Source organism: Heterodontus francisci, chromosome 32 (genome assembly GCF_036365525.1).
Source record: "Heterodontus francisci isolate sHetFra1 chromosome 32, sHetFra1.hap1, whole genome shotgun sequence".
In the NCBI taxonomy this organism is placed as follows: domain Eukaryota; kingdom Metazoa; phylum Chordata; class Chondrichthyes; order Heterodontiformes; family Heterodontidae; genus Heterodontus; species Heterodontus francisci.
Window position 1 is genome coordinate 4570636 of NC_090402.1, and position 13141 is coordinate 4583776.

General features: G+C 46.6%; 1 protein-coding gene and 3 non-coding genes across 4 annotated transcripts; all 4 read right to left on the reverse strand.

Annotated features, from left to right (window-relative positions):
• Positions 1–174: 174 nt before the first annotated feature.
• On the reverse strand, positions 175–7095 carry rpl7a (ribosomal protein L7a). Its single transcript, XM_068011831.1, has 8 exons — positions 6937–7095; positions 6144–6306; positions 3479–3628; positions 2931–3071; positions 2494–2573; positions 1478–1608; positions 823–892; positions 175–330 (listed from the first exon to the last, which is right to left on the reverse strand). The coding sequence occupies exons 1-8, from the start codon at positions 7093–7095 to the stop codon at positions 226–228; spliced, it is 999 nt and encodes a 332-aa protein (XP_067867932.1). The 3' UTR covers positions 175–225.
• LOC137347860 (small nucleolar RNA SNORD36) lies at positions 968–1040 on the reverse strand. The gene has a single exon (XR_010969033.1). It is a non-coding gene; the product is annotated as a small nucleolar RNA SNORD36 (small nucleolar RNA).
• Positions 2049–2127, reverse strand: LOC137347859 (small nucleolar RNA SNORD36). Its single transcript, XR_010969032.1, has one exon. It is a non-coding gene; the product is annotated as a small nucleolar RNA SNORD36 (small nucleolar RNA).
• LOC137347861 (small nucleolar RNA SNORD24) lies at positions 3153–3221 on the reverse strand. Its single transcript, XR_010969034.1, has one exon. It is a non-coding gene; the product is annotated as a small nucleolar RNA SNORD24 (small nucleolar RNA).
• Positions 7096–13141: the final 6046 nt, after the last annotated feature.

The following is a 13141-nucleotide window of genomic DNA, read 5'->3' on the forward strand; positions in this document are numbered from 1 at the left end:
TTCTATTCCTTTCTCATGTTTTGCCAGCTTTCCTTTAAATGCATCTACAATATTCACCTCAACCACTCCTTGTGGCAGTGAGTTCCACATTCTCACCACTCTGGGTAAAGATGCTCCTGAATCTGCATCACAGATTAAGCTGAACTGTTTGACCAGCAAATCTGAACTTCAATAAATGAGGCAGTTTTTTTTATTTTTATATACAACAGGCCGAGTGGGAGGGCATTAGCCCAGTTTGGTTGCCAGCTCCTTGGCCTTGGCCTTCTCCAGCTTCGCAATACGAGCCACAGATTTGGGGCCCAGAATCCCACCACCCCAATGACGACGGATCTGAAAGAGAGGGGAGGGAGGTATGAGTGACAGTTCAAACTGCCCATCAGCAACTATCCCACAGCTGCCCAGTTTGTACATTATAAATGCTTCCCCGAACAAGCTCCTCCAGTCAGACGATGCTAACAGCTCCCTCTGCCAACCCAGAGATCCCATGCCAGTTTCTCACTTGATCAACGTTTGATGCAGTACTCTTCAAAAGGCTAGCAGAGACACAACGTTCCAATGCTGTAGGATGGGGAACCAGTTGAACAAAGACCCTGGCCACTATTAACACACTGGTTACATTTGGGGACTCCCAGTGTTGCCATCTAAATCAGCAACCCCACTCCCTCACAATCACTATCAACCCAAGCAGTTGCCTTCCAACCACCCCCATCTTAAAGGCTATCAGATTAACTAAGACATTAACCCTTGCACTGATGGATGGCCAACAGCAAACCCCCCCCACCTCAGCACAAAGCTACATCTATCAAGTAAAGAGGATCATACCTCATCGAACCGCTCATTGTAGTTTGTCCGCACAGCCTCGATCAGCTTGGCGATCGCGCCCTTATCCTCACTGTGGAAAGGAAATAGGTTACTGCTTGCTGTACAGACAGGCACAGTGGATGGGGGCCAGTGTCTAGGTGAACTGACTGCTCAGGGTTAAAAAGCTCAAAATGCCACACGGTCATTCAGGTGAAGAAATTCATTGCTCATCATTGCAGATTCAGTTCAACCTTACAAGTGGCCACATGGGTAAAGCTGCACAGTAGATTTAGCAACCCATTGCTTAGCACTACACCCTGCTAATGATTGGGATTAGGATCAAGTCCCTGCACCCTTCAATGGTGATCACTGGATGCTGATTCAGGAGGGGTTACAAACATAGCTAATTGGGCTATAGGACCATTCTGCAAGCTGCACACACTGACTTCTCTTCCCCACCACCTGTGTTGGGAATGTTCAGAGAGCAGCAGGAAGGCGAGCTGGGATCATTGCAGTGATGTGTTGCTGCTGCAGCCTTCAGCATGAGGTTGAGAAAGAGTGGTTTAAGCAGCTGATGGAACTGCGACAAACTCCTCCAATAACACACCATCTCAGCTGAGACTGTTCACCCCTCCGCCACCACCCAGCAAGCAGAGATTACAAACAAGGTACTCACGGGTTGACCTGAGCGAGCGCGAGGCAAGTGGCAGTCTTTCTGTGCACCAGCCGTCCAAGCCTTGCTTTGCCTTTGATGATGCAGTAAGGAACTCCCATTTTACGGCACAAAGCAGGCAGGAACACAACCAGCTGAGGGGCAATATCACACAAATAATCAACAAAAATCTGTATTTATATAGCACCTTCAACACAATGAAACATCCCTAGGCACTTCACAGGAGCAATTAGTCAGTTTGACACCGAGCCACAAAGAAATATTAGGCCTGATGACCAAGCATGTAGTTGAAGAGGTCAGTTTTAAGGCACATCTTAAAGGAGAGGTTTAGAGAGGGAAAAGCAGATGCAGAGGGGCAAAGCCACCAAGTGATCTGAACCAGAAGGGAATAATAGAGGGACAGTCCTGTTGTCACATCCACCTCTGGGCCCCCAAGCCTCTCTCCCAACCAGCAGAGGGAGAAGCAAATGTGGCCCAACAGTTGTGGGGAGGGTCTTGGGAAGAAGTGGAGGGTTGATACAGTCACATATCACAGAAGATCCTTCTGATCAAGATACAAGGGGAAGCCATGGATGTTGCTCAGGGTTAAAAAGCTCATTTCTTTGCTCTTCATGTTGAGTTTCAGGTGAAGAAATTCAAAAACATCATCGCAACATCAGCCAGGTCAGGAGCATGCACAAGGTGGTGGTGGGGTTGCTGGAGGGACAACGAGGGAGAAGGATAAGACATCTCAGTTCAAACCCCATATAACGAGGCCAAAACAGAGTCTCAGACTTGCCCTCTCCTTGTTCCAGAGGGGTGGAGAAATGGAACGATCTTCTGCCGGAGGACAGAACAAGTGATGGGCAACCATCAACTCAGTGCACAACTAGTCTGACACAGGAGACATCACCTCTGCTGTCGTTCAAGATGGGGAGACTCCAGCACTTTTATAGCTACTAGGCATTAGTCTGCAGTCAGGTTTGACTGGGTCACTGTGGGATCAAGGAGCTGAGTCACTGAACCTCTAGGTTTCTTACCTCAATGGGGTCGACGTCGTGCGCGATGATTACCAGCTGAGCTTTCTTCTTCTCCACCAGTGTCGTGACAGTGTTCACACCTGCACAGAGGGGAAAGACAGTCAGCACTGCTCAATCCATCCAACAGTTTGAGCACAACCAAGCCTTTGGAGCAAAGACATCCTGAGTCAACAGCACCCTGCCAGCCATACAGGCACATATACAGCACAGGTGGTAATACATACACACATCTCAAAGCAGAGTTAACTCATTAGATTGGAAAGCCCGACTCATCCCCTCTACTGGGCCCATCAAGGGTTAAACAAGAGAAGACTGAACCGGGTAAACTCGCTCGCCCCCCTGCCCGGAGAACCGGGTAAACTCGCTCGCCCCCCTGCCCGGAGAACCGGGTAAACTCGCTCGCCCCCCTGCCCGGAGAACCGGGTAAACACACACACCTGCTCGGAGAACTGCAGGCCTCTTTGTTGGAGCATCTGCCTTCCCGGCTGCCTTGTGCTGGGCTCGGGCTAGCAGCCTCTGCTTCTTCTCTTGTTTGGTCTCAGGTCTGTACTTATGGGTCAGTTTGAAGAGCTGGGTGGCTGTGAAGAGGAGGTGGCAATGTTACTTGGGGCTGCAGTGCAGGGGGTGTGTCACAGACTGCAAGGAGTGGGGATTTGGAGTGCATCAGCGATCTTGGTGGGTGTCATCCGTTGACTTCAGATAGCAAATATTCTTTCACATCATCTGCAGGCTCCAGAACCCCAACCATCCGACCACCGCCCTTCTTGAATACCACAAACTTTGGAACCACCACCCACCTCAGTCCTGTACAATCTCTGCAGCTGCATGGAGACAGTTCCCATCTCATGACATCCGATGAACAACTGAGAGCCCACTAAATGCAGAATTCCTGAGTCAGAGGTTGAGACACAACCCACACTGGGTGGAACTACCTGTAATTTCTACCCCACCACCATCCAAAGTTTCCTATATTTCTAGGACCCACCAGTCTGCCTATCCAAGGCCTGGGTGAACTGGTTAATTGCTGGAGGCACCTTCAGGCGCTTGTACAGGATGGCCTTCTGGCGCTGAAGTCGGACATACCGCGGCCATTTCACGAACCTTGTCAAGTCCCTCTTGGGCTGGATATCTTGACCTGCAGAAAGAATCGAACAATAAACACAGGTAGAGGAGGGAGTTTCACGCTTCACTAGGATCCCCAAGTGCTTCACATAAGTGAGCCATTAGTACGTTCCCTATTAAACGTCTATCTTTAATATCTGCTGACGGAACCCATGCACCCCTCTGCTCTCTCCACTGACTGACCTGCTGGGATCTCCATTTTGTGCTTATTTCTTATCTCCACCAGCTGCACTCTCATTGCTGTTAATTTACACAAGTGCAGAAACTGGTGTGCAAGCCAATTTGTCTCATCACAAGATTCCACCAGCAGAAATAAAACGATGCGGTTGTTCTCAAGAGGCCCCGGCGATCTGCAATAGGCAGATGGAGCCTCAGTTTAACATCTCACCTGAAGAACAGCACACCCAGCAATGCAGCACTCCTCCGCTACTGCACTAGAGCGGAAGGAAGCATAATATCGTGCTGGGCTCAGACCCACAACCTTAGTGACTGAGCAAAGCTGACACTAAATCCCAGCCGCAGACAAAACAGCTTAACGCTTTCTCCACCATTTCCAAACACATCTTCCCTTCCCTTGTCAGCATTCCGAAGGGATCGTTCCCTCCCCGACACCCTGCTCCACACCCCCACCCCCATGCGATGGCAGGAGGTGTAATACCTGCCCTCTCTCCTCACTGTCCAAGGCCCCAAACACTCTTTCCAGGTGAAGCAGCAATTTACTTGTACTTCCTTCAATTTCGTATACTGTATTCGCTGCTCATAATGTGGTCGCCTCTACATCGGGGAAACAAATGTAGCTTTGCACAACACCTCCGCTCAGTCCAAAAACATAACCCCAAGCTTCTGGTTGCTTGTCATTTCAACACCGTGCAGCTCCCCTCACATTTCTGTCTTCGGCCTACTCCAGTGAACATCAATGCAAGCCCGAAGAGCAGCACCTCCTCTTTCGATTCAGCACGCTACAGCCTTGTGGACTCAACACTGACTTCGACAATTACAAAGCGTAACTGGCCTTATTGTTTTGTATTTATTTATCTATTTAATTTTTGTAATTAATTTTATTTTTAACCATGTGTCTGTTTTTCATGTGCTTCTGAACAGAGCTGCTCGTTATTCTGCCATTAACACTCTCCTTGCCCCATGACATTTTTACTATTTAATCTCTCCTGCCCCATCACATACCTTCCATTTTGTTCTCTACTCCCCAACCCCCTTCACTTGCTTAAATCCTAATACATTTCTAACCCTTTCCAGTTCTAATGAAAGGTCACAGACCTGAAACATTAACTCTGCTTCTCTCCACAGATGCTGCCTGACCTGCTCAGTATTTTCAGCACTGTATTTTCATTATAGCACAATCTAGTAGCCGAGGAACACCAGCCACTGCCTTTAAATAGTAGCTATGCATACTTGCTATAACAAGGCTGGCTTGTGTTGCAGCAGTAGGGTGTCCAAAGTTCACGGAGGGCACAAGAACATCTACATTGTCACAACCCAGCTCTCAAAGCTCAGTAACACAGCAACTTTTGCATTTCTTACTTCCTAGGGGTTTGCAGTTACTGGACTAGTAATCCAGTAAAGTGACCCTGTCGGACTGTTGTAAAAACCCAGCTGGTTCACTAATGTCCTTTACGGAAGGAAACCTGCTGTTCTTAACCGATCTGTATCTGACTCCAGTTCCACACCAATGTGGTTGATTCTCAATTATTCTCTTAAGGGGCCTACATGGACTGCAGCATGCCAAGATGGTGACACCACCACCTTCCCAGGGCAACCAGAAGTGGGTGATAAATACCAGCCTAACCAGCAACACCTACATCCCCAGAATGAATAGAAAAAACACATACAGATCTCCAAGTACCAGAAACTGGAATGATACATCACAGAAGGTGGCCATTCAGCCCACTGTCTGTGCCAGCTCTTTGCAGGAGTTATCCAATTAGTCCCACTCCCCTGTGAATTTCTTTTACAAAACCTGAAGGTAAAAGGCTAGATCCTCAAGTGTGCCAGTGTTTATTTATTTTTATTTATTTAGAGATACAGCACTGAAACAGGCCCCTCGGCCCACCGAGTCTGTGCCGACCAACAACCACCCATTTATACTAATCCTACATTAATCCCATATTCCCTACCACATCCCCACCATTCTCCTACCACCTACCTACACTAGGGGCAATTTATAATGGCCAATTTACTTATCAACCTGCAAGTGTTTAGCTGTGGGAGGAAACCGGAGCACCCGGCGAAAACCCACGCAGTCACAGGGCAAACTCCGCACAGGCAGTACCCAGAACTGAACCCGGGTCGCTGGAGCTGTGAGGCTGCCCACTAGCGCCGCCCACAAACACCAGGATGATTATGCAATAAAGCTATAGTTACCCAACAGAGGAAGGGGCACCCAATAAGATCTTCCTGGCCCAAACCAATCAAACTTTGAGCTATGTTTTCAGTGCTATTGTACCTTCTGATTCACACCTAAATCATGCTCACAGCAGTCTGTAAGACTCCTGACTGGCTCCTGAACTCACCAATCCCAAAGTTCTTGGGTCGCTTCTCAAACAGAGGGTTCACGACCTTTTTCACCTCATGCCTCCTGACAACAGAAGGAGCCGGGGCTACCTTCTTCCCCTTGGCCTTCTTCCCTTTCGGCTGAAAAAGGTAGAAAATATGAGTTAATGAGGGCGCAACACACCATCACCCAAACCTGCTCAAACTCAACTCACCACAAACAGGGCAGTAACTACTAGTCAGCCTTTTGCCTTTAGCACCAGTGGGTGAGCTGTGTGCAGTCTGCAGCAAAAACCAAGCTGACACTGTTGAAAGGCCTTGCATTTCTATCACATTGTACATAGCAACAGGACCACCCCCCCACAAACAATAACACTTCAGTTTACTTGTGCACAGCAAGATCACACTACACGACCAGATGATTGTTCTGGTGATTTTGGTTCTGATGTAAATACTAATAAGGACATTGGAGGAGAACTTCCCTGTTCTTCACTGAAATGGAGCAGTGGGATCTTTTACAGCCATTTACTATCCTCATGTTGGCTTCATATTAAGCTTCCAACTCCATCATCAGCTACTTCCACCCTACAAAACCACCCAGCCCTGAATCAGCTCATGGGATTAACAGAGTAAGAGGCCACTCGGCCCAGCGGGTCAATGCCAGACCTCCACACATCTGTGGCTGAAACCCTCCACGTGCTTTTTGTAACCTCCAGACTTGACTATTCAACACTCTCGGAGCCGGGCTCCACAAACCTCAGCTCATCCAGGACTCTGCTGCCCGTGTCCTAACTCGCACTGAGCCCCGCTCACCCGATCGGCCAGTGCTTCAATTCCCATCCAGTCTCGCTGCCCTAAAACCACCTCCTGTGATGGGCCTCGAGCTGCAGGCTCTTGTTGAGCCGCAGAATGGAAGCTGATTCTCCGGTCTCCGGAGCCGGTAACCAGCAACAGCCGAGCCCAGGCTGACATACCGTTCCCCCATCCCCGGGGCCCAGTTCTAGGAGAGACCGGGGATCACAGGCCCGGCCCGCGCTCCATTGTCCCACAATGAAAAACTGGGCCCCAGGCCTCGCCTCTCCTCAGTGCCCAGAACACCATCGCGCCCCAATTCCGGGCTGTGAATGTTGCGGTAACCCCGCGGATGGGCGGCGGGGATGTATGGTGGCGACAGTGCTGAGGGGGCGGACGGATGGCGACGGATTGCAATCAAATGTCAGCAACACCGGACTCACCATGGCGGAGAGAGAGCGCGTGGGCTGCCGGGAACCATTTATATACCGCCCAAATACCGCCTGACGTCATCACGCTGCCGCGAGATTTTCCATTAAAGGGACATTCCCTCCCGCACAGCACAGCGGAGACTTCTCATTTAACTGGGAAATGTCCCTTGTCCTTAGAATCATAGAAAGTTTAGTTTTAGTTTAGAGATACAGCACTGAAACAGGCCCTTCGGCCCACCGAGTCTGTGCCGACCAACAACCACCCATTTATACTAATCCTACACTAACTCCATATTCCTACCACATCCCCACCTGTCCCTATATTTCCCTACCACCTACCTAAACTAGGGGCAATTTATAATGGCCAATTAACCTATCCACCTGCAAGTCTTTGGCATGTGGGAGGAAACCGGAGCACCCGGAGGAAACCCACGCAGACACAGGGAGAACTTGCAAACTCCGCACAGGCAGTACCCGGAATTGAACCCGGGTCGCTGGAGCTGTGAGGCTGCGGTGCTAACCACTGCGCCACCATGCCACAGAAAGAGGCCAATTGGCCCATCGTGTCTGTGCCGGCCCAAAGAATGATCCACCTTTCAGCATTTAGTCGGTAGCGCTGCAGCTTACAGCACTTGAGGTGCATATCCAGATTCCTTTTGAATGAGTTGAGGGTTTCTGCCTCAACTACCCTTTCAGGCAGTGAGTTCCAGACCCCTATCACCCTCTGGGTGAAAAAACGTTTCCTCATCTCCCCTCTAATTTTTCTACCAATCACTTTAAATCTATGCTCCCTCGTCACTGACCTCTCTGCTAAGGTGAATAGACCCTTCACCTCCACTCTATCCAGGCCACTCAAAATTTTGCACATGTCAATCAGATCTCCCCTCAGCCTTCTCTGTTCCAAGCAGAACAACCCCAGCCTATCCAATCTTTCCTCAGAGCTGCATTTTTCCAGTCCTGGCAACATCCTCGTAAATCTCCTCTGTACCCTCTCTAGTGCAATTACATCCTTTCTGTAATGAGGTGACCAGAACTGCACACAGTACTCAAGTTGTGGCCTAACCAATGAGTGATACAGTTCCAGCATAACCTCCCTGTTCTTATATTCTATACCTTGGCTAATAAAGGAAAGGATTCCATATGCCTTCTTAACCGCCTTATCGACCTGTCCTGCTACCTTCAGGGATCTGTGGACATTCACCCCAAGGTCCCTTAGTTCCTCTACACTTCTCAGTATTTTCCCATTAACCGTGTATTCCTTTGCCTTGTTTGACCTCTCCAAATGCATCACCTCACACTTCTCTGGGTTGAATTCCATTTGCCACTTTTCTGCCCATCTGACCAGACCATCAATATCTTCCTGCAGCCTGCAGCTATCCTCCTCGCTATCAACCACATGGCCAATCTTTGTGTCATCTGCAAACTTCTTGATCATGCCCCCTACATATATGTCCAAATCACAAGAATACAAGGACACAAGAAATAGGAAGAGGGGTAGACCATTTGGCCCATCGAGCCTGCTGCACAATTCAGTATGATCATGGCTGATCTTGGGTTACAATTCCACTTTCCTGCACACTCCCCATATCCCTTGATTCCCTGTGAGACCAAAAATCTCTCTATCCCAGCCTTAAATGTATTCAATGATGGAGCATCCACAACCCTCTGGGGGAGAGAATTCCAAAGATTCACAATCCTTTGAGTGAAGTAATTGCTCCTCATCTCAGCCCTGAACGATCGGGCCCTTATCCTGAGACTGTGTCCCCATGTTCTAGATTCCCCGACCAGTGGAAACAATCTCTCAGCTTCTACCCTATCAAACCCTTTCAGAATTTTGTATGTCTCAATGAGATCGCCTCTCATTCTTCTAAATTCCAGAGAATATTGGCCCAATTTACACAGTCTCTCATCATAGGACAACCCCCTACAACAATCCCAGGGACCAATCTAGTGAATCTTTGTGGCACTGCCTCCAGTGCAAATATATCCTTTCTTAAATGTGGAGACTAAAACTGCACACAGTATTCCAGGTGCGATCTCATCAAAGTCCTGTACAATTTTAGTAATACTTCTTTATTCCTGTACTCCAATCCCCTTGCAATAAAGGTCAACATGCCATTTGCCTTCCTAATAGCCTGCTGCACCTGCATGTTAACTTTGTGCGTTCCTTGTACGAGTGCCCGCAAGACTCTCTGAACATCAACACTTACCAGTTTCACACCTTTTAAAAAATATTCTGCTTTTCTATTTTTACAACCATAGTGAACAACTTCACACTCCCCTACATTATACTCCATTTGCCATCTTGTTGCCCACTCACTTAACCTGTTTATATCTCTTTGCAGCCTCTCTACATCCTCCCCGTAGCTTACCTTTCCACTGAGCTTTGTATCATCAGCAAAATTAGATACACTACTCTCTGTCTCTTCATCTAAGTCATTAATATAGAGTGTAAATAGCTGAGGCCCCAGCACTGATCCTTGCTGCACCCCACTATTCACTGCCTGCCAACTTGAAAATGCCCCATTTATGCTCACTCTCTGCTTCCTATCTGTTAACCAATCCTCTATCCACGCTAATCTATTGCCCCCAACACCATGAGCCCTTATCTTGCCTATTAGTCTTTTATGTGACGCCTTATCAAATGTCTTTTGAAAAGCTAGGTATACTACATCTACTGGTTCCCCTTTATCTACCCTACCAGTTACATCCTCAAAAAACCCAAATAAATTTGTCAAACAGGATCTCCCTTTAGTAAAACCATGCTGACTTGTTCTAATCATACTGTGCTTTTCCAAGTGCAATGTTAAGACTTCTTTAATAACAGTTTCCAGCATCTTCCCAATGACTGACGTTAAGCTAACTGTCCTGTAGTTCCCTGTTTTCTCTCTACCTCCTTTCTTGAAAAGCGGTGTAACATTTGCCAACTTCCAATCTGATAGGACCATTCCTGAATCTAAGGAATTCTGGAAAATTATAGCCAGCACATCCACTATCTCTGCAGCTATCTCTTTTAAAACCCTAGGATGTAGGCCATCTGGTCCCGGAGACTTGTCAGATTTCAGTCCCTCAAGTTTCTCCAATACTATTTCTCGACTGATATCAATATCGTTAATTTCCTCACTCTTTTTAGCCCCCAGATTACTATCTATTTCTGGTATGAAACTTGTGTCTTCTACTGTGAAGACAGATACAAAATATTTGTTCAATGCCTCTGCCATTTCCTCATTGCCCATGATGATTTCTCCTGTCTCTGCCTCTAAGGGACCAATGTTTACTTTAGCTGCTCTCTTTCTTTTTATTTACTTATAAAAGCTCTTACAATCTGTTTTTATATTGCTGGCTAGTTTACTCTCATTCTATTTTTTTCCTTTTTATCAACTTTTTGGTCGCCCTTTGCTGGTTTCTAAAACACTCCCAATCCTCAGACTTGCTACTATTTTTTGCAGCATTGTAAGCCTCTTCTTTTGGTCTAATACTCTCCTTAACTTCCTGAGTGAGCCACAGATGGGTCTTTCTTGACGAGTTTTTATTTTTGAATGGAATGTACTTTTGTTGAACACTTTGAATTGTTTCTTTAACTGTTTCCCACTGTTCATTTACCGCCATACCTTCCAGTCTATTTACCCAATTAACCTTAGCCAGTTCTCCCCTCATACCTACGTAATTGGCTTTGTTTAAGTTTGATTTTCTTCTTTTTGGTTGAAATGTGTCACTTTCAAACTTAACATGAAATTCAATGGTATTATGATCAATATTTCCCAGTGGATCTTTTACTATGACATTGCTTATTAACCCTGCTTAAATACGAGATCTAAGATAGCTTTATCCCGAGTTAGTTCTACAATGTACTGCTCCTAGAAACTGTCATGAAAACATTCTACAAATTCATCTTCTAGACCACTGTTGCCAACTTGATTGTCCCAGTCTATATGCAGATTAAAGTCCCCCACAATTAATACAATACCTTTTATACATGCTCCAATAATTTCCTGTTTAATGTTCTGTCCAATAATATAACTACTGTTAGGGGGCCTGTAAACTACTCCCACCAGTGTTTTCTGACTCCTGCTATTCCTAATTTCCAACCAAACTGATTCTACTTCATAATCTTCTGAGACCAGATCCCTTCTTATTAATGTCCTTATGTCATCCTTTACTATCAGGGAAACCCTCCTCCTTTGCCATTCTGCCTGTCTGTCTGAAATATTGCGTACCATGGAAAGTTCATTTCCCAACCTTGAGCTCCTTGTAACCATGTCTCTCAGTAATGGCAATTTGATCTCGATCATTAACCTCTATTCATGCCACTAGTTCATCTATCTTATTACAGATGCTTTCAGATAAAGGAACTTTAATTTAATTTTTTTATCTGTATTCCTTGCAATGACCTTATTTGCCAATGTACAATTTTTGTTAAACTCTCTGTCCCTTCCTGTTCCATTATTTTGGGAGTTACCCACATCACTATCCTGCTCCGATGCCCTGACCTCTCTCTTTGGATTTGTAAATTTCCCTTTACCCAAACACTCCCCCGCCCTCTGTTAGGCAATAGCCCTGTCCACAGCCCTAGTTCTGCAATTGCCCAGGACACTGGTTCCAACCTGGTTCAAGTGAAGCCCATCCCAACGGAAGAGCTCTATCTTCCCCGAGTATTGATGCCAGTGCCCCAAGAATCGAAACCCCTTCTTCCCACACCACTCTTTGAGCCACACATTTAGTTGTCTCATCTGCGTGACCCTGTGCCAATTTGCACATGGCTCAGGTAACAATCGGAGATGATTGCCTTTGATGTTCTGTGTTTTAGTTTGGAACCTAACTCCTCAAGTTCTCTAAGCAGAACATTTCTGGTTCTACCTATGTCATTGATTCCCACATGGACCACAACAACTGGATCCTCCCCTTCTCACTCCAGGCTCCTCTCCAGCCACGGGGAGATGTCCTTAACCCTGGCACTGGACAGGCAACACAGCCATATCACAAAAAGCAGGGGACCCAGTACTGAGCCCTGCGGAACGCCACTGGAAACAGCCCTCCAGTCACAAAAACAGCCGTCAACAATTACCCTTTGTTTTCTGCCACTGAGCCAATTTTGTAACCAACTTGCTGCATTTCCCTGGATCCCATGGATTTTATTTTTTTAACCAGTCTGCCATGTGGGACCTTGTCAAAAGCCTTGCTAAAATCCATGTAGACCACATCAACTGCACTACCCTCATCTATCTTCCTTGTTACTTCTTCAAAAGATTCGATCAAGTTGCTCAAACAAGATCTTCTCTTAACAAATGCATGCTGACTATCCTTGATTAACCTGTGCCTTTCTAAGTGATAGTTTATCCTGTCTCTCAGAATAAATTCCAATAATTTGACTACTACTGAGGTTAGAATGACTAGCCTGTAATTATTCAGTCGATCCTTCACTCCCTTTTTAAACAGAGGTACAATGTATACAGTGAGGACTGGAAAATGATTGTTTGTCTATGATTTATTTTTCTATTTGTTGTGCCTCGTTTAAAGACACATTTATTTCTTGAGACTGGGACAGCCCAGTGTCCCCCTTGTGGGTTTGAATTAAACAGGACACTGACCAGAGTTCTGTACAGCTGTACTTAACTGTATATAACTAATTTAAGGGGAAACTGGATTAAACACATGGTGGAGAAAGGAATAGAAGGATATGCTGACAGGGTGAGATGAGGAGGGCTGAGAAGAGGTTCCTTTGGAGCATAAACACCAGCACAGCATAAACACAGAGCAGATGGGTCGCATGGCCTTTCTGTGCTGTAAATTCTGTG

Coding starts and splice junctions, on each gene's coding strand:
- rpl7a (XM_068011831.1), bottom strand. CDS start 7,095: ATGTCAGCCTGGGCTCGGCTGTTGCTGGTTACCGGCTCCGGAGACCGG. Junction 3,629..6,143: donor ACCCAAGAACTTTGGGATTG/GTGAGTTCAGGA, acceptor TTCTTTCTGCAG/GTCAAGATATCCAGCCCAAG. Junction 893..1,477: donor GCGCTCGCTCAGGTCAACCC/GTGAGTACCTTG, acceptor TCCTTTCCACAG/TGAGGATAAGGGCGCGATCG.